Below are 27,967 nucleotides of genomic sequence, written 5' to 3'. Positions count from 1 at the left end.
TGCTTATTTAATGCAGACATCTCACTCAGTGGAAATGAATGCAGTCATTGTACTGGAAGCTAAAAGCAAGTCTCTCCGCTTCAGAGCCTTTTCTAAAGGGACGAAGGGACACGACCAGTGTCCTGCTGGGAGGGACAGTCCAGGTCATACACTCAGCCCACATTAGCTCAATGTTAGTCCAGCTGAGATATATATGAGGCAACCGGGGACAGAAAACTGAACAGTGATGACTTCATCATTCAGCGACGTCACAGGCAGAAACCCCAGTAACAGTCTCGATAGTAAAAGTGTGCGTGTTGTCCATTTCTTCATTCAGCTTTCCTTCACGGTCAGTTGTACTTTGCGTATTTTTGCAATCGACACTCAAAGTCATTTCTATCATCTTTCATCTGCTGACATGCAGCAGTTCCCGTGGAGTCTGCTCCAAGTGCTCATGCCTTTCAGTAGGTCAGACGATGAGGGAGTCCCGGCTGAGTAGAGTGCTCTGGTGATGATAAAAAAAAATTTAAGAGATCAAAACAACAGCAGAGAGTTTACACCAAAATATGTACACTCATCTTTTTCAGTGGAATGAGAGAGCAAAGAGATAGTAAACATTAGCCAAACAGGGTTATTATGGTGAGGTAGAACCTGGGACAAACTGCATTTCAACTTCTTTTCAAATTGTTTGAAGATTTGATTAAAGTCTGGTGAATTAATTTGTCTTGTCTTTGATGTTGAATACCTTTTTGACCCAGGTTTGTCAGGGAGGAGACAACCAGTTATGATTGTTAAGGAGAGTAGTTGGATACAGAACAGAGTATTCTACCTAGTTTTCATTGTGGTAGCATCTGAACCTGACCTGTCAAAGGTACAACAACAACACTTACTGTAAGCCTACAAACCTTTTTTATAGTGTAAGTCCGAGTTTGTCAACCTTAGAGCTGGGACCCCATGTGGGGAAGATGACATATTGATGAGTTTAACATACAGGTTTGAAATATCTCATCTTTTCTGGATAATTTGGAGCTCCCTAAAAGTGTGCCATAATCACTTCATGTGATAACTTAACTCTCTAAGTGCAGGTGTCATTAAACATTTGGGGCCTAAAAATGAGGTCATGGTCCAGAAAAGTTTGAGAAACTGTACTGCAATGCAACCAGCAACAACACATGTCTGCTGTTCTAGCTCACACGATGCTTTTCTGTTTTTTGTTTGAGAAAAAAATATCTTAAATAATCACACATTAAATTCCTTTGCACCCTTTTAGTTCCAGGAACTTTGGAACTAGATGAACTGAACTGAAAAAGTCCCTCTTGCCATCCCTGTTTGTGTTTTGCTTGTGCACCTTTCTGCTACCTGGACCTATCATACAGGGACTAAATTGAATCCCTGGTTCCTCCGGTCGAAACACAGGTTTAGTTCTTAAGTTCCTTAAAAGGTTCTTGGGCCCCTGAGAAAGTTCTTTCCTGTGTAGACTCCCTTGTAGACTCCCTTAAAAGTAGGGAAATACAACATTGAGTGTTAAATACTTTGTAGTTAGCCTAGTGTTAACATTCTTATAACAATGTTTTTATTTTCATCAATTATAGACCAGCTAGTTTTCAATAACTAGAATAAATTCTACATAAACTCCGCTCACAGTTGATCTGTAAATTGACATTACCAGCATACAATTCCACCTATAATCTCACCTATAATCTAACTCACCACTTTCCGGGTCTTGTCTCTGGGTTCCTCTCTGCGACCGGGCAGGGAATGAGCAGGAGCTTGAGAGGAGCGAGTGTTTGCAGGGAGCGGCCGCGGAGATGGCCTGTCAGTTCTGCTTCGCTCTGTCTCTGAGTAAGCAGGCAGTGAATCTGCCTCAGGCCTGTTACTAGGCGAGCGGCTGCAGTGCCGACTGGATTCTCCGCTGCTCTTTTTCGAGCTGCCCTTTGAGGGTGTGTCTGAATCGTCCTCACCCCGCGCCCCACTCTTACCCTGGCCGACCCCTCGCAACTTAGCCTTACGCTCCAGCAGGCTGTTCAGGAACGTGCCATCGTAGTCCTTCTCTTGAGAAGAAGTTGAAGGCGGACTGACCCTGGGAGGAGGTGGGACAGGACGCTCGCTGTCCCAAGTGCCCCTCCTCTTTTTGGGTGAAGAAAGTGGACTCATAGTATGTCCGTTTTTCTTGTTTCGTCTGGGATGATCTTCACGGTCGCTGCTGTCTCCGAGCTCATTTTCATCATTGTGATAATGCTGAGGTGGAGCATCCCGGTAGGAAGGATATCGACTGTACTCCAGAAGCTCCATCTCGTAGTCCCCCCTATCTTCTTCCCTTTTCTCTACCCCTCTGCTTCCTCTCTCCTTGTAGGTAGCAGCAAACTCCTCCAGCTCATCCAGTGAGCCGGTCCGTCCTGCAGTACGGTACGTCTTTCTCTGCAGATGTTCTGAACGGGGGTTCCACCTGCAAAACACAACATGAGGCCAAGAGAGGACCAACAGAGGGAGGGAGGTGACATGGGAAAAGGACGCAAGAGAAGGTCAACTGTGAAGACTGTGCATATTGTGTATGCAGATATCCAGAATGTGTGTTTGCATTTATGACAAAGTAAATGGTTACAGTTGGCTTTCTCCAGTAAGCTGATTAAAACAGAAACTTAAACATCATGCACTGTACTGTACGGGAAACCCATTTTCTGTAATCAGGTAGGAGATTAGAGAAACTTGATTTCCCCAGCTAGATTTCTCCAGAGAATGCCTATTTCTTGGCCATGTATACAGATCACTGAATTTCTCATCGTCTTTTTATGCTTCTCAAACCAACTCCATCCAAAGTCCAGTTAAAACTGAAACTAATAAAAAGTAGACTCTGGAAGTCTAAAATAGTTGGTTTCACCACTGAACATTTGACTGTTTGTAAAATTCAGACACATTTGCAATGCAAGAGAAAACTGTCAGGAGGTAGTGTCTTCTATAACAGTTCAAGTAAGTCAGCCATGCTTTCTAAACCAAGATCGGGAATAGGAGAGGAATCTGATTACTGACCTGCTGCATGTATTCACAGTAACTCACTTTAGAGCATGTAAAACACACAAACAAGTGGCTGTACCTGTTGTGGTTTTCTTCCTCGCTGTGATTCTGTTGCCGCTGATTTCGCCCGAGCCTGCGAGACTGTGAGGAGGACGGAGGGTCGTCGCTGTACCGCCGTGGAGGAAGTGACTCGTCCTGGCAGCGGCGGGGCTCTGAGTCGGGTTCATCGCGATATCGTTGGGGTGAAGGGGGGTTGTCACGGTAACGCTGCGGCTCTGGGCTGCGGTTGTCACGGTAGCGCTGGGGTTCAGGCTGAGGGTCGTGGTCAGGAATGGCGGGGAGAGCTTTCTTCTGGACGTTTCGGTATGTTTGGCGAAAGCCATTGTCTCCCTCATGGAGGGAGCTCAGCTCGGACAGGCTGCAGGCTACACGGGTCAAAATGAAGGAATGGATAAATGAACGACTGAACAGAGAAATAAACTATCAAACAGAATTTAAAAAAAAAAATCCTTTTTAAGGAAGCACTGAATTTAAGAGAAAGAAATACAGTGAAGACACTGCAGGAGAAGAAAGTCAGATTCAAGGTCTGCAAGAGATTACACTAAGTGCTGGAGTGAGCATTGTTAAAGCATATGCTTTCAGGTAAGTAGGCATGCACACCTGCTACTGTGCACATCTGAACTACAGGAAATTCAGTACGCAGAATGCTTGTGCAGAGAGGCATGCCAAGACAAGCTCAAGAGAATAAAGACAGAAAGACACTGCTCAACAGTATAGATAGTGCAGCATGCATTAACATGCTATAGAAGATCCTGACAGAGTAAACCCACAAGATGGGTTCATGAAGCTTACACTGGTGGCTGATGGACCTGGCAGGGTTGAAGTGAGCCAGTTGTTTCTCTACATACTGTAGCACCCTGAGAGAGTCCTGATCCTGAGGTGTAGGCACGCGGTAGGGAACTCCTACAGCATGTATCGGCACTGCAGATACACACTTAACCCATCAGCACAAAGAACTTCTGTTTGTCTTTGTGCATGTGTGTGTGTTCATTGTGGATTGAAGTCCACACTGGTGGTTTTGCTTGTCTGCTTGTTTTTTATTACACTAATTTATTCAATTACTATTGTTTCTGGCCAACATTGCAGAATAAAAAACATGCAGTCAGATGAGAACACACACACATCAATTTACAACATTCACATATAGCAACATAAAACAGTAAGTAACATTTTTGAATGCAACACTTGAATGCCTGATACGAAGGCAACATTTTCAGAGATTATTCAAAGCCCAGCAAATGCAATATTAAAAGACAGCTTTCTGGGAATGAATTTAATGGATTAAAACACAAAAAAAACACTGATGTGGTCTTCCAGTAATTCTAAAACCACAGATTCACTCGCAAATAAAGACTAAGACCTCACCTGCGGTTAGAAGGCTGCCATCCGAAGCGGGGACAGAAGACATTTTGTCCACCAGAGAGGGGGGAGCGATGGGGACCATCGTCGGGACACCAGTGACAAAGTATGGAGGGTAGGCAGGCTGAGGGGTGGAGGTGCCCGTCTTTATACCCTTACCTGCCTCATATACTACAAAAGCATCACACAATCCCATTCAGACTCTCCAGAAAAACATACTTCTTTCAAACAGTGTCAGTATTGTGAGCACTAACTTTCACACCTCTGTGCGTGCGTGTGTGTGTTTATACTCACGGTGTCTTGGGCAGCAGCATGTGTCGGGGCAGCACCAGCAGCTGACGTAGCAGCAGCAGGAGTGAGGACAACACTGACACCAACAAACCCCAACCAACAGCAGGAATAAGATGCTGCCCAGCGCCACCGCCGCCACAAACACCCACTCTGGAAGTACACACAACGGAATCCTGCATATAAATACTGTAAGTACCAACACATATTAACATAGGAACAGTTTGATTTGATCAGACCACTGTCGGACTCACAATAGAGAGTAAAAAAAATCTGAATTGAATTGATGCAGCAGAAACAGAGAGATTGTCTTTTTTATCCCACACATTCTTCTTCCTTGTCAAAACCTGGCGCCTACATTACCCACATTATAACACAACCGCTGACAGTCTGGTGAGCCTTGGCTGTGTTATGCTAGTAGCAGGTAATGTAGCCTCAAGCTGCTAGCCTCAGGCAGAGATGAGGAGCGGGCTACAGAGGTCTGGTAAGCTCACTTCTTTCTAACTCCACACTCCCAGATTTTTGTTCATTTTCAAACTTGTAGTCTTCAGCCACAACTGACGCTGACTCAAGTGACATCACTTGAGGCAATTTATCAGATTTCACGCAGCTCCCTTTGGAGCCACAACAGGCTTTATACAACCTTCTATACATATGCAGTAGTACTACCCAGGACCTGCAAATTGTGTACAATCTGTGGAGTTTCCCTTTAAAATCTGTGTCTGTATTTCAGCAGTGCTTTTCCTGCTTTCCCTCTCTACAGTATGTCTCCCTGTTTACGTTGACTGTAAATCAACTGTGTGTACGTTACATTTAGACTACAAGTCTTTGTCCGATTGCATACTGTATACTATTTTAACCTTAATTTAAGATTCGTACTAAAATTGTTGGATTTTTGAGTACCCTGTCGATGAACCCAACAGTCCCAAAATACATTGTTGAATGGAAATGAAGGAGCAATTCATAGCTAGGAAAATGGGCATACAGGTAGTAGTGGTAGTAAATGATTAGTTAACTAGGGAACTTAACAGAAGTTACTTAAATACAATTTAGACAACCAATGAGCTGTCGAAGGGCTGTGAACTTGTAGAATATACAGTAATTGCTGTTTAGTGAGTGAAAAAGTGAGAACCTTTAATGTGTTTAATGTCAACAGTAACATTATTCATTCTTAATGAACCTTTATATAATCCCACAAGTTTCACTATGTAACATGGGAGCTACAGATGTCCTAACATGTGGTTTGTACATTAAGTTTATAACAAGATAAAAATCTCTGATAGGCTAATAGTGTGACCAGTTTAGTAACTGTAATAACCAGAGAAGATAACCAAGATAATACCCAAGATTGTATCCATATATATATCCAACATATTTTTTTTCTGAATGCATGTACACTGCTTGAAGGCTCGATGAAATGGTATAATTTCTTCCTTAACATAATGCAGTGAAGGGAGAGAAGGCTGGGGTGTTGTCTTCTATTATTGGGAGTTTTTATTTACTTTTTCCTGTTTTCCAGGAACTAAACATTTGTCTTGGACGTAACACATCAGAACAAATGAAATCTTAACAAGAATATGAGTCACAACAAAAATTAAGATGATTTTCCACATAATTGTGGAGTATTAGAGTGCTGCAGCAAGTACAACAGATAAACTACATGTATCTGTCTATGAGGACAAAGCAAAGGAAAGGGAAGGACAGGCAGAAAAGGAAATCTTTAACAATGTAAAACCAAGGACAATGCTCCCTCTCCAAACACAAGCACACACATGCAGGAAACCTGATTTTGCTACAGGAAGGAAAGGGACAGTTTACGCTGCCCTGTAAGACACTGAAGATTTGGCTGTGACAACAAATTAGCTTGTAATGTGGTCTCATTTGCAACCCCTACACACACACACACACACACACACACACACACACACACACACACATACACAAACACACACACTTACACAGTATAATTAGATATTTCATAGCACTGTGGGAGTCGATGTGGACAACAACACGTACCAATGCAACGTTAACACCAGAGATAAGTTTGCAGTAACCAATCTGACTGAGTGAATCATACCATGTCATTCTGGGAGCTACTTCAGCACAATTCATCCATTCATTTATCACTTCCCACAAACTCTGTGATAATTCAAACATGTATTACAGGAATTTGATGTGACACAAACAAATCTCCCTCCCTCTTGACCACTGCATTTTTACTGGGTAGTGTCCAAATGCTGTGGGATGACATGCTAACCACAGCCATAAATAACTATAATGACCATAATAGCTGTTTTCCAGCACAGCTGGTCTTAGAGGGAGTGACGGCCAGCTCATTATCTGAAGGGTGTGGATCAGTCCAATGGGTTAAAACAGCTCTGAACTCAACTCTGTCAAAGCTTCATTATAGCTGAATCACAAACACCAGTTGTGTGATTTGCTGATGTGAGAGGAGAACAGGTTAGCATAGGAGCTCTTAGCATAGGAACCATTAAACATGGTGGGAAAAGTCAACATTTTGTTCGCCTCTCTTTATCAGATCAAGTCTCATGTGCCAAATGTCAGAGCCCAGTCTTCTTCTAAATGTCCTCTTCGAAATTTCTTATATTGTATGCAATAATTGCATCCCAGGGAATCACCACTACCACCACCACCATCCACATGGTTCCTACGCCCATGGTTAGAGCAGTAAGTAGGGTTAGTATGAATAAAAGGAACCAGGTGAGGGGGAAAATACATTATGCCCCTACCTGGCATAATCTTCAAATCAAAGTCTGGCAGGAGATCTTCAGGCACACCTGAGAAACCTGGAGAGAGACAGAACAGAGGTGAGGACAGGAGAAGAGAGGAGAGGAGGTGGCGTTGATATAAATTGTAATGACTGATTCAAAGGAAGTTATGGCTGCAGCAGCATGCATGAGGAGAGAACAAATACAGAGAAAGAATGAGAAAAAGATAGATAAATAGATAAAGAGAGTTGGCAGGTCAACAGCAGCATGCACCAGAGGACATTCTGGTCTTGTTCCAGAGAGTCTCCATATCAGAGCAACTGATGAGCAGATTTGTCATCTGATTTCTGATATTAAAAGCTGTAAGGTGTCTGCTAAAATGACAGACTGGAACATGAATCTTTCTCATAAAGATAACGTGACAAACAGACCGGAGCTGTGAGTAATGTTACATGCAGAGCTGCAAAAAAAAGTGGGAACATTCTTCATGTCCAGAGCCAGCAAACAGACTGCAGAGAAACATTTTGTTCCTGAAACTATTTCTTTGTTGTTTCTCTGTTATCTGGCCAGTGAAGAGAGTAGTGACTCCTGGAGGAGACCATAAGTCCAATACTTGTCTTAATTATAATCTCTCTCCAATTTAACAAATCATCCCGCTTATCAATTTAGGAAAAGTTGCTAGAGACAGTTGAAGTTGCACGCCACCTACGTGTTTTTGTAACTAAATGTGTCCTTTCATCATGCTGAAAAATGCTCTTGGGTTTTCTGTCTCTATTCTGAGATAAATGACGGATATCTACTACATGAATGGATACTTAAATTTGAACACCGTATCATTTTTTTCAAAGATTAAACACGACAAGTTGTGCGTGGCTAGCTATGTGTTTCTTGGCTGGGAACAATGACTTCCTGGATTTTCCGGGAATGTCAGAAGAAAAATTGCTGCCCTTTTTTTTTTTAATGGCATGTACTCTAAAGCATCTTTACTGCAATCAGTTACAACATTAAACTTCATCAGCACTGTTTATTGGTGGGCAGTGCAGTTTTACTGGTGAGACACATTACTTTGTTTCTGAATATTTTGAATACACAATTTATATTCATTTGGAACTACAATTAACATAATAACCTATTTTTTAGTGTACATTGTGTTATGGTTGATGTATGGCTTTTATATTGTTATATACACAGTAAATGTATTTTTTTTAAAGTCTAAATGGTTTAGATCTGGTCATTTTGGTGGAGGGCGAGATGAATTACTTCTACACATAAATATGTGTTTCAGGAAAAGACAGGAGAAACAGAAATAACCCAAGCACTTAAAAACCATCACCACCTGTCAATTGTTGTTACTGGTATCTTGCTGGTGTTGTGTCTTTCTCCTTTCATTTTTTCTTTAAACACAGCTTTAAGGGACTCCACACAAGGTCAGCAGATGTCTGAATGAAACATTAACATGATAGATGTGCATGAGTGTGTTTTGTTTGGGTGCATATAAGTTGAAGCTTTGTGAAAAGTGAAACAGCCCGTAGGTGAGTGTGATGTGAGCATATACTGGTGTTTTACTGTTGATGGTGTGATTATCGCAGGGAGGAGGAGAGGAGTGCCGAGCATGAGAAAGAAGGACTGGAGAAACAGAGTGCAGGCTGGACTATCTTGGCCTGACTCTGGCTGTCAGTGCACATACCTCACTTAGTATCTGTCTGGAAGTATGATCTTTGCTGGATTTGAAAACAGAAAGAAACCTATTGAGTTTATTGAGAAGCAGCTGAATCACCACATGAATTCAAACAACTAGGTGATGTTTGCATTTGTACATTTAAGGCACCTCTAATTTTGTATTTATCTGTTGTTTTGTTTTGTGTTTCCCTCCTGCTCGAGCAGTTGAAAGCTCACTTGTGGAGTTCCCACTCACTCATGAATTTGCCTGCGGGCCGGTGATTCACCTAGATTTCCTCTCAAATATTTTGGGTTTGCTTGTTTTTCCCTATATGGTTATCGAGGCGGGTGGTGTTTGTGGACTGCCATGTATACTCCTCCTATAGAGATGCATGAATTATCAAGGGAAGGTGAGCCTACATGCTGGTGGAGCTCAAAAACACACACATGCAGATCCAACCATATATATATTCTTAAGTTTCTGTAATTGTTCAAAACAACACTTAAATCTGTCCAGGTAACGCGTGACTTCACAAATGCTTTATCATTTTTCATATGGCATTTAGAGCGTTTGCATTGGAACTGGACCCAGTGGTTAACTTACTTTAGTGTCTAATATTATCTATCATTTCATTAAACCTCATCAGGAAAATATCTTTCTGCTTGCTCTCAATTACAGGGACGTCAGGAGTCATGACGAGCTACAGAGCTGTTTTAATACATTCATGGCTGTGGGCCACTGTCAAGCTCAAATTAATATAAAAAAATGTACGGTATTTGGATACAGGCTCAACTGGTTCCCACATGCAGGCAAAACCAAACAAAATCCAACTTAACCTACATAGATGAAGATTTCAGAGCATAAAATTACAGGACGGATGCATTAAGAGCTCTATTGATCGATCTACCTATTCATGGATCACACTGTTTGTGTGTTTGGTTCATTACTTAACTAATTAATTAATTCATGAATGAATAGATCACACAATATCCATTCCTTCATTCAGTCATCATGGGGCACAACATTTGTTTGATCATCTGTTCTTTGTTCATTCATTGTTTTAAATTAGAGCCAGACTGTTAAACTGGCCGATGTTAGCTTTGCGCAGATATACTGGTAGCTGTGTATATGCCAGCCGATAAAAAACAAGAAATTGCAGTACAGAAATGCCAAATGAGGTTTGAGGTAATTTGTCACATTTAGATGGTTTGTCCACAAGAAAGTACTGATACGTTTATTTTAAAACTGTAAAATGTCCCACTTAGTATGTATCTTGGTCACAATAGAAAAAAACAACAAAAAACCCCAAAACAAATATGAAGGATCCGTATCAAGATAAAATAAAATTTGGTTTCAGTATCAACCTCATATAGTAAGTCCTGTATCGGTTGGACTATAGATTAGACTCATTGATGGATGTTGGTTAAACATGTTTTTTGAATATTGGTCCACTAAAGTTGACACCATGCCATGCATGAAAGGGTCTTGTGTTGGGGGCACAAAATATTCATCGGCACTTGGCTAGTGACCTGCCTCATGCACATTTAAATGTTTTGCCAAAGTTTTGTGTCATTGGCAGGGAGCTTCTGAGCTATGAAAACTCAAAAGGGAGAACAGAGGGAAGTTCTTCCTTCTTTATATATCGGACACTGAGTTCTCAGAGGTCCACATCAGTCGAGTGTCTCACATGGTGTCACCCTCCATCTTTTGTATCACTGTGCTCTGCTGTCCCTCCTCCACATCATTAAATCTTCCCTGTCTTCTCTGCTGTGAAGCCGTTTGCTCAAAAGACAAAAGACCCCCCGAGCCATTCGCAGTGGCCCCAACTGTTGTTATGGAAACACAACAAGTATCTCACCATATTAGCCATATCAGCTACACCAAAGCCAGGAAATGCAACATGTTGGCGCTGTGGTAGATTTAGGGTCTTTCATGCCAGGTTATAGACTGCAAGGGCAACTCATGTAGCATTATCCTCGCATGGTCTGTAGCATATTATCATACCAAGGCCATACCTAACATTTGACAGGATTCAAAAAGCACCTTTTGCAGACTGTACAAACCTTATTGTCCAGTACTGAGTAGTGTGTATTTGTGTGTGTGTGTGTGCATGTGTATCCTTTGTTCATACACATAAGTCTCCAAGTGCCAGCCAAAACAAAAGTTCAGCCTCAGAGTGAATTAGAGCACTAAGAGCCACATAGCCTCTCAGCCGTTGCTATGGTAACATTTGTAACTGAAGTACACTGACAGTGTAAAGATACAACGCACTGTAGATACTTTTACTACATGGGACACACAGAATCAACACACACACACACACACACACACACACACACACACACACACACACACACACACACACACACACACACAGGCTTCAGTGGCACATTAGTGCAAATGTCAAAGACTCAAACAAGCCATAACTATTCTGCAGTAACTACGTGTCCAAATCCTTGCTGTATACAGTAGCATACAGTATGAGTGAATGCTGTTGCTATGGTTACAGATTAGGCAAGACTGGCCAAGAAGTGCCACTGCTTGTTATAAATCAGCTCATTAATGAGCCTGTTTTGTGCTGCCGGTGATGAATAGGTCAGCTTATTTGTGAGTGTGAATCTATGATTCAAGATACAAGTTTGTTTTTTGTTTTTTGTATCTTGAATCTTATAAATGATGTGTGTTTTTGTGTCTATGATTAATATACAGCAAAGGATTGGTCAGACGTGGGTTCAGTCCTGCACTCAGTAGTAAAATAGGACATGAGAGATAACAGCGTGTGGTGGGATGTGGGATGTCTATGAAAGAGATGCAGCGGTTTGTAGTCTGGTAGTCTAATACTGTACAAAAGAAGGTGATGGGACACCACCCATAGACTCGATAACACATTGTCGATAACATTACATTGTCTACCATGTAAATTTGCAGGCCTAGTTCAACAATGATGAAAATCTCCTAGAGCCGGGCGAAGCTCGCACCAAAACTGGAAACACGTTGTTGAATTTGAAAGTGGTTTGAGCTTTAATGGATGTCAGCGAGACATCAGCTCAGCGAGGAGATATTCAGTGAAATTTTTTTTTCATTTCAAAACTCCTTTACAATAGGCATGTGTTGGGTAAGTAATGGCAGCTTACCAAGAACCAGCAGCTCCACAGAGGCTTCGTTCTGTCCCTCTAAATCATCCGATATAACCACTTTACAGATGTAAACTCCACTGTCTCCCCACTGGACCTCTCCCATGCGCAGGTCTGCCTCTGCATGAGAAAAAAGGAAGAGGTTAAAAATGTTATTTAATCAACATTTTATATAACAAAACTACTTTGAGGATGAATTAAATTCTATCTTATCTCATTTTCAGGTTGTAACTACAGATTGTGAACATTAATTATCCTGACCCTCAAAACTGTTTGTCTCTCCAACCTACAGATTTTAACTGGATAACTGTGTGACTTAATTTTCATCTGTGCCCCTAAATCTTTTCATGTAGTGTTGAGACCATAAGAGAAAACAGGGGAAATTAAGGTAGTAACGATGGAAAATGTGAATATTGGGTTTGGCATGGGCATTAACATGCTGCTATAACAGCCTAAACTTTTCCTGAATGATTTTCTGCAAGATTTTGGAACCTGGCTGCAGAGATTTGCTCCCCATTAGAGCATTAGCGAGGTCGACAACGGACGATAAGACGTGGCTCACAGGTGTCTCAGGTGTTAAATGGGGTTGAGGTCGGTAGATCTGCGTAGGCCGGTCAAGTTCTTCCACATCAAACTCAGAAAACCAGACTAGCACAAGCAATGAAAAACTGCCCCAGACAGAAACTATGTGGACAATTGTGTCCACACACTTTTGGCCAAATAGTGTATTTGTTATAGCTCAGGATAATGCATAAACTTACATTCCATCATTTTTCATGTTTTTTTAATTATGGAAGCAAACAAAGTCAAATACAGTTTAGCCCTAGAAAATACTGGGCCGCTGACTCCATTGTGAGGGGGTCAGACATGTAAATACAGCAGACAGGAAACAGGCTGTATAATTCACTTCCTTTTCCTGTTAGCCAAGGAAGGGGGAGGAGAGAGAGGCTGACCAGGCCGCACCACTAAGACCAGACTCTCCTTCAACAAAGTGACATATCCACTCATGCAGCATACACGTTTTTAATCTAATACTGTCACACACTCCAAAGACATTTTAAAGTGCAAGTGAGGGCGTTGGTCTGTCTGTGTTAGCCATGTGATTAACACAACACCCCCTGCCTAGTGCATGCTGGGAAAGACTCCAGCCTTCCTGTGACCCTGAATAGGATTACATGGGTTTGAATGACTGGGCGTCTCTAAAGGCAACATAGTTGAAGCTTTCACTTTTTTTGTCCATTTACAATGTTGCTGCACTGACCTGCCCCAGGACAAGAGGCGGAGTGGGACAGAAAAAGGAGAAAATAAAAAGTGAAAGAAAAGCCTCACACCGAGAGAGAGTTGTGTGTGTGGATGGGGGGACGTGGAGAGATCTAGAGAGGAAAAATAAAAGTGGGACATTGAAGTACATCAGAGGGAATGAGTGAGAGGTCAGGATGAATGAGAGGACAGCGTGAAAACCATTTCTTTTGTCTGTGTTCCTGGCTGGTGAAGAGAAGGTCGATTCTTCAGCCAGAGTTAGAGCTCCATAAATCTGAGGCCTGCTAACAAGGCTACCTCTCTGTCTTCAACAAGCACACACACAACTACAAAAACACACGCACACACATGCATGTATGCATACATAGTGTCCCTTAAATGATCCTCAAATGACATGAAGACAGTAAGGAAATGTTGAACTGAGGACTGAGGGGTGGCATTGCATTAATTCCTGTGGTTAATCTGTGGTAAACAGGTGCAATATTTTGATATATAACTGCCTTTATTAGTAAAAGAGATTCGATTTTAGTTACTTTGGGCTTTTAGTCTGACTCTTTTACATGTAGCAACATGTCATCAATGCTTAAAACAGGGAACACCCATTTTTGAATACTGAAATTGATATTTGAGAGTTTAAAAAATCTGATGAAGATATAATGATGTATTGGTCATAATGTTATTATAATGTTATTTCTAACAAAAATCTTTGATAAGGATTCCTTAAATTTGGTTACCATAGAATTGTGACCAAGATATTTCACACATATTGGTCACTGGCGGTGACACTGTTTCTAAATAACAACAAACACATTTTCAGGTGCTTTTGAACAGCAATTTTATGCTAATTATCAGTGGACGAATATGCCGTTACCAATACATCTGTGGAGGTACAGTATCAGAAAAGTTTGTGTATAAAACATATGTAAAAAGTCCAGTTTTTTTTTAAGGTTTATTAAGTTTAAGTAACTTCCATTTTGTAATTCCAGGTGATTATTGAGATAAATTTGGCAATGAGGAGCTATCACACTATTTCTTTTTTCATTTTGGGCAGTTTCAACTCATTTACATGCCAGGTTTCACTGTCCAGTTGATTATTGATTTCTTACTGGATGGATGTGAGTTTTGTTCTTTTTCTTCTCTCAGAATCAACCTCGTCTTCTTTAACATTAAACTCTTCTCATGCCAAACTGTAGAATTGGCAAATAACTGTTGATGGTGAGTATGTAACCTGATTGTGCTGAAAGCTCTAAAGACTTTCAGTCTCTCACCCTCCTATACACGTGTGCAGAATCTCTCTGACTTCACTTTGGGCATTTCATCAGGAATCTGTTCGCCAGTGCTCTAATTTACAGCTTTTTTACAGCCAGGCTTGACAGCAGCAGAAATAAGAACATTAGTTTGGATCAAAAGAACCAGAGGAGATGCTTCTTCTTTTTTTTTCTTTTCTTTTTGCTGCATAGGGGGGTTACATTATGTTATTTCTTTAATGTCTTATGTCTTTCTTTTGTTTTCTCTTTTGTGTATTTTACTTTTTTACATTGCGATGTGTTGCGGTCGCCCCAGAATGCAGCTAACGTTAACATTAGCAGCACAGTAAGACAATCTGTATAGAAGGTAAACGATGATGATGTCTACAAATTATTGTAACATATATTTTTCTTAGATACTAGTTCAGACAGCACCCCTCCACCTCTGGTTCTTCCCCAGAGACCCCCCTCTAGTACAGAAACTCCTTTCACTTTAGCCATGAAGGGGAAGATGAGTAAGGAGAAAGTGGATGATTTGTGGTGAAAGGGTTACATCCCTTTGCTATGGTTGAGTCTCCTCTGTTTAGTTATGCAAAATACATTATTGATATCTGATTATTCACAGCAATATCCATCGACTTTAGGCTTCTTTGATATTTTTCTGCATCATAGCACATCAGAAACAGCTGAAAAATACTGGAATCAGAACCAAGATTCGATGAGAACCGGAGAATCGGAATTGGAATCGATACAATTGAAACGATACCCAACCCTCCTGGCTGGCTGCTTTATCTACAGTATTTGGCTTCACAACTTGCCAACTGCAAGCAGGTGAACTGAAAGCTTATATTTTATAACTGAAAGCTGGTGAGCTAAAACTCTATAAAGAAAGCCTATAAAGAAATGTGTTGGCCTGGCTATGCAGCTGCTGTGCGATTTGAAAAGAAAAGACTCAAGATCATTTCCAGCACGGACATCAGAGAAACAGAACCAGAGGTGCAAGTACGACAGAAGCCTTACTGTTGATGATGGAGATGTCTCTGTTCTTGTAGAACTCTGACAGTGTGATTGAGGAGCCAGAGATGGAGGCCACAGTTCGGACCGTCCGGCTGCTGTCAGCACAGTCGAGGTAGCTTGCCGTCATCCCCGTCTCGTACCCTCCGCCGGCTCCTCCAGTTCCACCCGTGAGCCCACCTCCTCCCAGGCCTCCACTCAGGCTGTCGGGGAAGCTGAACGAATCCCGCGTGCGGTCACGGCAGTACGACTTGTAGACCCACTGCACCACGGGGGTCTGGGTGGACACGCTGTTGTACTGACACGGCAGAACCACGGACTGGAAAAGCACAGCATACCTCTTCTCATCTCTCACAAACACATGGACCCCCGAGCAACGGGGAGGGAGGACATCTGTAGGAGGATAAGGAGATAATGAATAAGAATCAGTTAAGTGTGAAAGAGGGAAGTCTTGATAATCATTACATTCACTGTGTTTGTACAACTAAATTAGGCAATGCTGCAGTACCAAAGGTTTTAATCAGTGATTTCACTTCATTTTAAGGGATTAATGAGTGAATGTTTGGTATGGGATGGAGACCACAACAATTCTGTTTTGGCCAGCTGATGTGGCTCGTTCATCAACACAGTCAGTGGCACAGCTCATGGAGGCAATTAAGTCTTAGCACCCAAAATCGCACTCGTTCTTATAACTCCAATCTGAACACACAGACATGATGAGGATATTTTTAGATTCAATGTGGCATACACTTTCCAAGGATCTCTGATGTCCATCGCAAATAATGGTCTATGAATCTGGTTAGAAGTCATAGAAGAAAAGATGCTCCTTACAACTCCAGAACTTGCCTGAGAATAATCACGTTTTACATTGCAAACAGGAACTGCTAATAGCTTATTCGCCGTACTTTTAATGGTGCCAAGTTGTTTGTTTGTTGTCAATTTTGTCAGAGGGGGGGCCCACAGCGTCAGACTTTGAAAACCTCCGGCTTGACAAACTTGCAGCCACAACAGTTTTCGGTAATAACTAGGAATGTGTAATGAGGGGGATTTAAGGATTACTACAGACAGCAACACATGATTCAGATGGTGAGTCGAGGTTTAAGGAGACACCGGTTCCTGTTTGCTCACTTTAAAAATATCTGACAAATCCCCATTGCACGATGGAAAGCAGAAATATGTCACAATGAACACTAACCAGAAAAATACTTGTATATTTTTGTTTTCCTTTTAGCTGGAATGACACGAATAATCGTACAGTTTGGCAAGATAAGTGTACAAAAACAAGGCTGTTTGAATATCTTCTGCTCTGTGAAATCTGACCGTGAGCTGAGTTGACCTGAAGTTGTTGTGGAGCTTCTGAAGCCGCAGGGCGCTGGGTCACATGATGACCAGGAGCTCGAGCTCGGCAGTTCAACAGCAACACACACTAGAGAGGTGACCATGTGAGAAAAACACACCCACTCACACACACCCAGAAACATCTGTGTATGCCGCTGTGTGTGTGTGTATGTACTTCTCAGGCTAAGCAGTGGGAGGTGTGACTGAACTGGACCAGTGAACAGGGATGAGGTGAGGGATGAGAGGGGGGGGCACTTCACTCAATCCAAACCAGACCTGTTGAAGATTTTTGTTTTCTTTCTGTTGCTAAGAGTGAATCTAACCAAACGCCCTCACCTGGTGTCCGAGAACTGATTTAATCAAAGACTATTTGTTCTTTGTTGTTTACAGACTCTCACAATGACTTACACGCCAACACTTTTTCTATAAAAAAAACATCACAGAACCAAACATTTTCAGCACTAGTTAGAAACCAACAGTTTAGGTTTTAGGTTAACTAGTGCTGAAACGATTAGTCAGTTGATGGATTTGTTTATTGACAGAAAATTAATAATTGATCGATCATTTATTAACTCATTTATTAAGCAAAAACACCAAACATTAGCTGGTTCTACCTTCTCATATGTGAGGATAAAACAAACAATTTGAAGGTATTACCTGTGGCTCTGGGAAATTTGAGGGGCTTTTTTCACTATTTTCTTTTTGACATTTTAAAGACTGAATGATTCATTGATTATCATTATTATTATCAATTAAATTGTATATCATATTTCACTAATGAAAATGGTCATTAGTTGCAGCCCTGTTACTAACAGAATCACTGGTAAAACCAAAACTCTAACACCAAAAACTGAACATTTCTCATAAAAGCCCACACATACTGTAACCCCACAGGTAACCCCGTTCCCTCATATACAAAGTAATGTCTTTTATTCTGTATTCTCTATGTATGTATTTAAAGGCACCTGTGCACCATTTGAAGCCAACTTGGTTTTACAGTAAAAGTTTGGCAGGAGTGGTACGGATTTTGTAAAATAAGAATTGCTTCAATTCAGACCAAAAGGAATCAAACTGAGGAAAACATAAATTCCTCAGGGAGAAGATTACTCTGACTTCTAGGAACTGGAACAAAAAAAGCCAGGAGGTTGGTCTTCCTGGGATCACAGGCTGTTGGGCGATACAGCCTTTATTAGTTTTCAGAGGAAACCACCTCCAGAGGAGAAAATGAAAGGAGGAGGAGGAGGAGGAGGAGGAGGGGAAGGTTACTGTTGTATTATTGGACAGCAGAGCCTTGCTGAGAATGTGAGATCTGAGTGTAATATAAATATTTTGCTGAGTTGTTTGTCTGCTTTCATGTGGGAAGAATCATTTCCTAAAACATTGTACAGATAGAATACTAGTATAGTATTACTACACTGAGCTACTGTAGTACTGTAGTATGCTACTGCTCCTGTAACTTCAGCTGTATTTGTATCTTATATCATATATAGATTATTTTCACATTATGCTTGATTATTAGTATTAGATAAATGCAACTTTATATTTATATATTTCAATATATTCACTATATCTACTATGTCACTTTGATTTGAAGTTAATCAACAGGATTTATCTACCCATTATTTTGCCGATGAACTGTTTGGTCGATAAAATGTCAATAAATTGCAGAAAAAGCCCATCCCAAGTTCCCAGAGCCCAAGGTCCAAGATATTCAGTTTACTATCATACGAGATATCATACACAATATTCATATTTGAGACGCTGGAGCTGGTAAACCTTTGCAATTTTTGCTTAAAAATTTAATTAATCGATTATTGCAGATTAATCGTTTGCTGATGGACTAATTTCTTACTTGACAACTCGTTTCAGCTATAATCTAGAATATCAAGAAGCTACACTATTGGTTTTGCACATACATTTCATTAATGCACACTGGTCTGGGGTAACATACTATATATACAGTGGCTTTTCTAATTTGATTGATTTGTTATTTGTTTGTATTCATATATGTAATTTATGTTTTACCTATCTGTATTCTGATCCTTCCTCGTCTGATTTCTCTGCTGCTGTAATGACATTTCCCTCCTGGGGAGAATCAGGTTTGAGCTAACCTCATCTTATCCATGATCAGTCCTCATTTTCCAAATAATTATTTTAAGGTATTTTGTCTCTATAAACTGAATGAAGTGGTTAACTGTCACTTCACTGAGGGACCTAGTTAAATCTGTCAAAAGTTAGACCTCCTAATCCAACTCCCAAAGCTTCTGGACGGATCATTCACAGATGACTGAGTAACAGTCGACCGCAGCACTGCTAGCATGGCCAGAGAGCACCAAGCTATCCTCTAATACTTTTCTGTGTAAAATACTGCAGCTTTGGCAGAATAGAAATTACGTTATTCTGCTGAGGAAGAATCAATGATGCTCGGCTTATAAAATATAATTATTAATATGGGAAAAAAGTTTATTTCGTCTGTATTCTGCAATCATTAACAATCCCGTGCAGGTTAGCTTAGTTGTAGTGACGTTAGCTTACTGATACTCCAAACTTCAATCTGAGTTAAACAACCTGTTGCACCACTTTGCCCAGAGTGGATTCCATCTTTTCTTTCTGTTCATCTTCGCTTACCTGTAAGACAGACGATAAAAATCCACCACTTCGGCAACAAAAACATTTTCCAAATCCCGCAGGTGAAGTTCATCAAAGTTTCCTGATGAACGCCGTCTTGTTTTCTCTTTCGTCTCATCCCTGGACGATGTTTCAGGCTCCGGCAGACAGTTAACTGGCTGGAGGCGAAATAACGGGACCGCGGCGCCCCACTGTCAAGCTTATCAAAATAAAACTCGAAACTTCCGGTAAAGATTTCATAAAGTAAAAGCATAAAAATAAAAATGTCACCTCACTGGCCAACATTTTAGAATGAATTTGTGTTACCTGTAAAATTATTTTCTTTAATATATGCCTGATTCCTTTAGTTTAACATTTTGTTTAATAATATACTTTGACATTTAGTTATTTTATTCAGAGTTACACATTTGCTGCACTTGCCAGTAGGTGGAAGAGTAAGCTGTCAGTGACACATTATTGCAAGCCACATAGAGGAAGACTAGGTGCAGTTGGTCAGTCTGTTATGGAAGTAGGCTATGTGCCCGGTGCTGCTGTACTGATGGCTTGTATATATAAAAAAGTAACTGACAGTAAGAATTTTTTAAAAGTTTGAACGTTGTGCAGGAGAGGTTAGAAGCCAAAAATGGCTTATAAAGATACCTCCCCTTTAAAATATCATACTTGTCATACTTGAAAAAGAAAAAAAGATAAAAAATAAAGATTGAGTAATTCATTAAAATTTTAAGATTAAACAGTAATACACATTTGATAATTTAATTGAAGTTGAGATGCACTACAATGAAATCCATAAACTGTCATAAATCTTTGCTGGAGTCCTTTTCAGATGTGTTATTTCAGTAATGATAATGTAGATATTGATTGCAATGATGAAAGTAGGTTGTTCCTGAAACATTGTATTTCAATAAATATTGATTTATATTGCCAGTCATATTTTCTTAAGGGCAAAAACATCAGGAAGCTTAAGCTATGTTATTTTATTTTGAAGTCCACATGAGCCCATATCCGGTACTGGTTAGTTGTGTAACTTTATGCAGCAGTGTGGGAGGCGCCGAGACGCGCTTTCCAGACAATGGATGGTGGCGGTGATGGAGGGAAGCGAGAGGGTGAAGTCTGAAACAGGGTGAGGACGATAAAAATAAATAAATAAATAAAAGTTTCAGACTTGAATGAATCCCTCAAATAGTAATAATCATTATCAATTCTACTGGTGCTGCTACTACAACTACTACTTAGAATAATGATAATATATTTTTTACTCCACATGTAGTACAAATAGGATATCATCATGTGAGAACTGAGTTGTTTGAGAGGTGTAATGTTGCCATCTAGTGTTCAGGATGTATACAGTGCAAGAAGCTGCTTTGTTAATTTTATTCCATCAGCTTTATTTTTTACAGCATATTTCATGACTGGAATGCATCTCAAAATGTTTCACGATAACAGAACATTTTTGATGAATCCCAATGTAAAGCATCACCATTGCTGCGATAAAATAAAAGCATATGTACATTGTCATATTTCGCTACATTTCAACAGAAATCTTTCTATAAAATAATTCAACATGATGAAAAAACATTTGAAGGTGGCATGACAAGAGGAGGTTATATTCTAAGTTAGGCATATTCAAATTATGATTTTCATGTGAGAGATCTGTGATGACATCCCACCAATCAGAGGAAGTTCTAGTTCTAGTTTCTATAACAAAGGAGGTGAAAAAACAGAACAAAAAAGAAACAGGAAGCACTCAATAGACAGGACATTAAAACTGGTTCAATGTCTATGTTTCTGTACAAGGATATAGAATATGTAACTCAAATAACAAAAATAATCCTATTAAGCGTAAAGAATGACTATGAAAACTGAAGCCCTTTATTTTAGTGTGGAGGTAGCTTCCTGAATAAACAAACTATCACCAGTTACACCTGACACACACACAGACGTAAGGCCTTTCTTAAGTAACAATGTCAACATATCATGTTTAAAGCTAAAATACAAACTTCTTGATTACACAGCTGTTTAAAAACTTTTTTTTCCTGGTAGTTTTTCTCTGACAGATTTGTGAAATATTTGTCCAGTTTTCTAAAATTTTGTATGACGTGAGTTTAGGTACACAACAAAAGGTACCCACCTTTTATACCTGAGAGTTTGTAACTGTTGACACTTAAAAACTGATTGACTTTGTAGGGGCCATTTTGGGTTCCCTGCCTTTCCTCAACTAATCCTCCCACAAACAACTGACTCTCAAAATTGTTCTGCCTCTCAAACAGAAGATGACAGATTTGACAGATTATGCTTTCTCTTAATTCCAGTATAGTTGTGGTGTTTGAGCCAATTATGTCACAACGAGATCCATGGAGGCGAAAATGTTGTTTGAGCCAATTAGGTCACACCTTGAGTGTGAGGTAAGGCTGCCATTGGAGTAAAGTCAATGGAGATAAAACAGAGAATGGAGGGCGGTGGTTGATACGGGTTGGCGGCCTTAGTCGTCGTAGTCCCTTCTTGGTGGTTTAAGGGCTGGCGCAGGTGATCTGTCACGATCACGATCATCATAGGGCTCATCATAGCGGTCGTCATCATCACGGCGACGGTCTCTGCGGTCATCGTAGCGGCGTTCGTCGTCATAGTGGCGCTCGTTGTCATAGCGCTCATGGCGGTCACTGTACCTGTCACGGCGGTCGTCGTAGTCGCTGCGGCGATCGTCGTAGTCGCTGCGGCGATCGTCGTAATCCCTGCGGTGGTCGTAGTCGTGCTCACTCTGTTCCTCGTAGCGGTCACTGCGATCAGCAGTGTTCTTCACACTGGAGTCATCATAACTCCTTATGTCCCCTTGCTCATTGGTGCTGCGACTCTCACCATTTGTAGTTGGCTCTTTGTCACGGTACTCTTCCTCACGAACTCTGGAAAGTGAACACATAACAGTCAGATGTTTGGGTGAGAAAGGTTTTTATTTCATTGTATTTGTTTAACAGCATGCACCTGGAACAAAGCTTTAGTTGCCTTGAAACCACAACAATTCCTGAAATTGTAACGTAGTCTTAAAAGATTTGGCCACAGAAATCTGTCTTTGTCTGAAGCTAAAATTGTTGGACTGAGCTGTGGTTTTGTCACACTCTGCACTCCATCAATATATGTAAAGTGTTCATCATCACAAATGCTCATGCTGCTTGTGTGAATAATCCAAGTTTTTGTGTTTTTGGCTTGGCTTGATAAAAACATACATTATACAGGCTGTTTCAAGCAATCAGAGATAGACAAAGGGTACTAAGTTGTCAAAGGGAGCAAATATGGCCATGCAAAAGGAGCAAAGTTCTTGGTGATTCATTTACTTACATGAGGATGTGAAACTGTCACATGTCGACAGCTCTTTTTACTTTTTGCTTCTTCATTAAGAATAGGCCATTTGGATTATTCTGTGTGCCTTCCTGAGGACTTGAGATGTGCTCAAACTCTCCCTTCTTTCATAAGCAGCCCCAAAGCTTTTCTTTGAACAGTTCTGTATAACTGAAAAGTTTGTGTCTGATCTCTTGTGAACAGTATTTGACCTCGTGGCTATGAGTAGGTCTCTTTGACGTAATTTTACTGCGACAATCATTCTTTTCTTTTTAATATTCACGAGAAACACTTTTCCCTTGTGAATAAAATGTGCTGTATAAATAAAATGTTTTGGCTTCTAACAGTCTTGGTGGACAGAAGACTCTCTGCCTATAAACCTATTAAACCTCTATTAATATCACAGCATCTTGTTCATCTTTTGTAAACTACAGTTGTTTTTTAGTTTTAGTAGCTTTTTTATAACAGTCTTTATTGTTCTTATTTATTATGTCTTGATTTTCTACCCTGTGTTTCTATTGCACTATCCTGTATGCTGCTGGAACAATGTAAACCGCTGAGGGATCAATAAAGGATTATCTTATCGTATCTGTCAGTGTGAGTGTGTTTGCATGTGTCTTAAAGAGAGAAAAACTCTACCCCATGGCGTATTCCTCCTCTTTCTTCTTCTTCCGGCAGCAGCAGCAATAGATGATGACGATGAGTAGGATCAAAAAGGCGACAACTCCACCAATGATTCCTGCAGTGGAGCCGATGTTCATGGAAGCTGCAGGAAGGAGGACGAGTTGGGATAAGAAGAAGAGAAGGATGCATAGTATAATGCAATTTTGTAAAGATGTATTTATTGGGAATACTAAGTTCCCAGATTGTTAATGGAAAGCTGCTATAAGAAGGTTTCTCTCACGTGGCATGACTGCGACGGTGATGTTGCAGGTGGCAGAGCGGATCTTGTTGCTGGAGGTGCAGATGTAGTATCCTGATGCATCTTTGGAGATATTGTATAGAGACAGAATGCCTCCCTCTGAAAGAAAAAGAGACAGTCACATAAACACGTCACTGCTATCATGATTTCATTGTTTTCTTATTTTATAGACCTCAAGTTCGACAGTGTTACTGCTCACAAAAAACCCCCCAAGGGTACTCAATCAATAACCAAAGCTGTTTATCATAGTTCCTAGAAGGTGTAATGATACAGAATTGTGAATGAAATCATACTTTTGCACAGACAAAAAAAGAGACATTATTGTTATCAGTGCTGATCTGTGTCAACCTATGTCAATTATTCACCCTGAAACCTGTATGATCAAATGTCACTGTCTGTATGGACTCTATAGAACACCATTAAAAGCATGCCTATTAAAGTAGAGCCTGATCAATGCATCAGCATAGATGATACTATTGTGTGATTTTAGCTTACAGATTGGTATTGGCCTAGATGACGGCCAGTGAGTAACAAGAAATTGCCATATACAGAACATGTTTGAGGTACTTTAGAAATGGTGTTGCCACTACATTTTCTGTCCACAAGAGAGAACTGAGAAGACTTTTTTTCGACCATAAAACGTCTTGCTCAGAACATAATGTATTTAATAACCAAATTTAAGGGATCCTAATTATGTTTTTAAAAAAATAAATGTATGTGATTTAATAAAAAATTCTGTAGTAGTAGTAGGAGTATTAGTATTGGCCCCTAAATCACCAAACTTGCTCCCAACTCTAAAAACATCATCAGTGTTTGAAGTAAAAGTCTTCTGGATCATTTTTCCAGGATCGATAGTCCTGTCAGAAACCGTGTCACTCATACTCACTGTCAATGGTTCTGGGGGCGTTAAGGCGAGGTATGTTCCTGACATCTCGACTTTCCCACTTATAAGTGGGTTTCGGGGAGCCTTCCTCAGACACACACGTCAGGTTGATGTTTTGGCCGTATTCTGCCTTACCCTGGATCTTACATATGGGCGTAGATGGAGCCACTAGATAATATAAATAAAAATAAGGTGTGAGTTGTCCTTAAAAATGACAGTAAAGCATTTCTAATGCAATTCAGTCAATCTTCGGAGTCAATCTAGATAATAAAAAGGAAATACGAATACAGCGCAAACTCATACAACAAATGTTCTAGTAAGGATGTTAATATGTTTAGAATGAGTGCTATGTAACATAAATATGCCAACTGGTAAAAACAAAGGTAACAAAGTCGGTAAAAGACGGGAAGCATCCCTTTCATGATCTACTTCCACATGTCATGCACATTGCACTTTGTTGGTGTAAGCAGGCCTGATGCAACAGATTGCATATAAGAGGACATTTAAATGCTAAACACGATACTGACTGAGCTTTAACATCTCAAATAAAAGCAGAAACAAATGTAATGTTACCTAGAACCACCAAACGTGTAGTGTCGGTCGGCTTGCCCTCATCGTCACCTGGGACCAGGACATTACACTCAAACACCTTGTTGTCTGCTAGTGTGATGGAGGACAGTTTCAGGTCGGCCTTTCCGTTGGCAATGTCTACGTCCAGGGACACCCGGCCTTCATACTTCGCTTTGATGTCAGTTAGGGCATCTCGAGAATAATGAGTGAGGACTGTGTTCTGTTAGACAACGACAGCATTAAACATTTAAAGGAGGAAGAAAGCAAAGTTCTCTTGTCTTCTTGTTCATTTTCATAATACTAATGAATTTGGATTGTGATCGACAGATAACAGAGAAGCATGCACATAGGCACATAAAGTACATAAAGTACATAAACACATAAACACATCGTAGTAGTCTGACCGCTGGAGCGTTGACTTCTTGAGCCTCAGCAGACCATGTGATGATTCCTTTGCCCTTGACTTTGGTTTGAAATCTGCAGGGCAGGGTGATGTTGTCTCCCCTGGCATGCTCATACACGTCCTCCGGGATGTTCACTGTGATGGCACCAACACCTGACAGCACTGTCATAGATTTAAAAATAGACAATATTAATTATTACCATTTAGCTGCAATTGCCTATCATTTATAAAATCAGTGAACTGTGGTTGAGTTGATTAAGTTATTATGTTAATCTGACAGCCTGTGTGTAAAATGTGCCTTTGAAAGATTCAGAGGTGGAACCTGAGATCTGTACAAATAACTTATTACCCCCCCCCCCACACACACACACACACACACACACACACACACTGATTCAAATCTGTTTTGCTTAGAACTGAAATAATTAGTCAATAGACAGGAAAGAAATCTGTAAATTCAGTGTAATTAAAAAAAATAACTGATACATTAATCGATAATAAAAATAATCTTTAGTTGTAAGGCTAGTTGTGTTATTGTAAATCTTTGATTGATTATCGAAACAAGTCTCATATCTTTTTTAGAAACCAAAACCATTCTACAAGGTTGCGAAGAGAACAATACGCCTACAGGTCGAGTCAAATTCATATTAATATTTGATTATGTTGATTTCAAGAGCTTCCACGATTTCTAACTGCTAGTGTCTTTGCTTAAATATTTTTTTAGAAAAAAGATAACTTAACAACAGACCAATGAGGCCGGTGACCTGCATGGGCCTGCTGGGTTTCACTGACCAAACAGGTGTGGCAGCTGCTTGTTAACAATGCGCAAAGGAAAGACGCAAATGTTATTTAGACTACAGGTATACTCACCCAGACACAGCAGAGTCAAGGTTGAAATCCTCCCCTCCATTGCCAAAACTTTTATCTTCACAAATTAACCGTCACTTTTTCTTCTGTGTGAGCTTGTATGTCCTAAAATGAAACAGGGATCCGGAGCCGCCCGGTACGTATTTGCATCGAAACCCGACGGCTTCCCTGGAGTGATGAGCCTGATGGGCGCGTCTGCCGCCCTCAGGATGATTGACAGCGCTCTCCGCCAATCACAGCAGCTACTTGTTCAGGTAACATTCTTGATCCGCCCACCTGGCGTGTTTAGGCTTGTCATTTAATCCAGTATACCCGACATTTCAGGGATACGCCTTCCCTGAATGAGTTTTCTCAGGGTTGTTTTGACGACAGAAACACATTTTCCCCCGAATCTAACCAAAGATGTCACAATCAAACATTTCTGCCTTGAGCTCTAGTTCATGGCGTCAATAGCCCATGCTATTAACAGAAAGGCATAGGGCCTATAGTATAATATTCTTTCTATTTAGCCTATCATCTTTGAACAGCCAGTTTAATGTTGCAAGAGAGAGACAATTAAAAGGATTGACAGAACCAAAGAACTTCAGAGTGTATGGGTGGTGCAGCGACAAACATGATGTGTGCTGTTGGAACAAGAAAAGCGTTTTATCCTGTCAGACTGGTTGGACAAGGAGTTATCACCTAGAGGCACACACACACACACACAACAGAAATAGAAAGAGGGAAGAGCTAATGTTTCAGGAACTCAAGCACACCGTCCTCTAACGTCTGATTACTACAGCTTAAAATATGCGACTAAGCACAACCATAACTTAGAGCCTCTTGGTTGGTGTTTGGCTCAGCCTTGAAGGCTACTGCGGTGTGGTGTTGTAGTGGAGCACCACTCAGTGGATGTGACTGTAAATATATCCGACAGTGTCCTGCATCCTGCTGCACACAAATGCAACAAGCCGTTATTAATGAACACATGATAATTTACAAAGAATAAATAGGAAAAAAACATGGTCCTCGTTCATGGGGAAAAAAATCCAAATGATCAGGTGTTTAAAGCAACAGTTTTACATTCTGGGAAATACTATATATATAACTGTCTCCTGGCCGCCTGTCATTTTGCAAAAGTGGCCTCCTGGCAAAGCAAGTTGAGTATCCCTGCCTTAGACGATCAATGTTTCTATCAATGTGAGTCCCCTTCCATGTTAATTACTCAAATAACTCAAAAAAATTGTTCCTCTCAAGTTTCCTTACATTTACAGAAAAGAGATTTTGAACACTGAACAGCTCAAC

General features: G+C 40.5%; 2 protein-coding genes across 2 annotated transcripts; both read right to left on the bottom strand.

The window, feature by feature from the left end:
• Positions 1–448: 448 nt before the first annotated feature.
• Positions 449–19,826, bottom strand: LOC139287595 (immunoglobulin-like domain-containing receptor 2). Its single transcript, XM_070908708.1, has 10 exons — positions 19,709–19,826; positions 15,749–16,135; positions 12,222–12,341; positions 7,449–7,505; positions 4,705–4,851; positions 4,417–4,581; positions 3,844–3,972; positions 3,071–3,416; positions 1,690–2,425; positions 449–484 (listed from the first exon to the last, which is right to left on the bottom strand). Exons 1-10 carry the CDS (start codon positions 19,824–19,826, stop codon positions 449–451), a joined length of 2,241 nt encoding a protein of 746 aa, XP_070764809.1.
• Positions 19,827–21,076: 1,250 nt separating this feature from the next.
• Positions 21,077–26,838, bottom strand: LOC139283270 (cell surface A33 antigen-like). The gene is made up of 7 exons (XM_070903260.1): positions 26,687–26,838; positions 25,818–25,978; positions 25,417–25,633; positions 24,847–25,011; positions 23,943–24,059; positions 23,678–23,804; positions 21,077–22,605 (listed from the first exon to the last, which is right to left on the bottom strand). The coding sequence occupies exons 1-7, from the start codon at positions 26,724–26,726 to the stop codon at positions 22,188–22,190; spliced, it is 1,245 nt and encodes a 414-aa protein (XP_070759361.1). The 5' UTR covers positions 26,727–26,838; the 3' UTR covers positions 21,077–22,187.
• Positions 26,839–27,967: the final 1,129 nt, after the last annotated feature.

The sequence above is a fragment of the Enoplosus armatus genome, chromosome 1 (genome assembly GCF_043641665.1).
Source record: "Enoplosus armatus isolate fEnoArm2 chromosome 1, fEnoArm2.hap1, whole genome shotgun sequence".
In the NCBI taxonomy this organism is placed as follows: Eukaryota; Metazoa; Chordata; class Actinopteri; order Centrarchiformes; family Enoplosidae; genus Enoplosus; species Enoplosus armatus.
The sequence above is the reverse complement of the archived record's forward strand: the minus strand, read 5'-3'. Positions and strand labels throughout refer to the sequence as shown.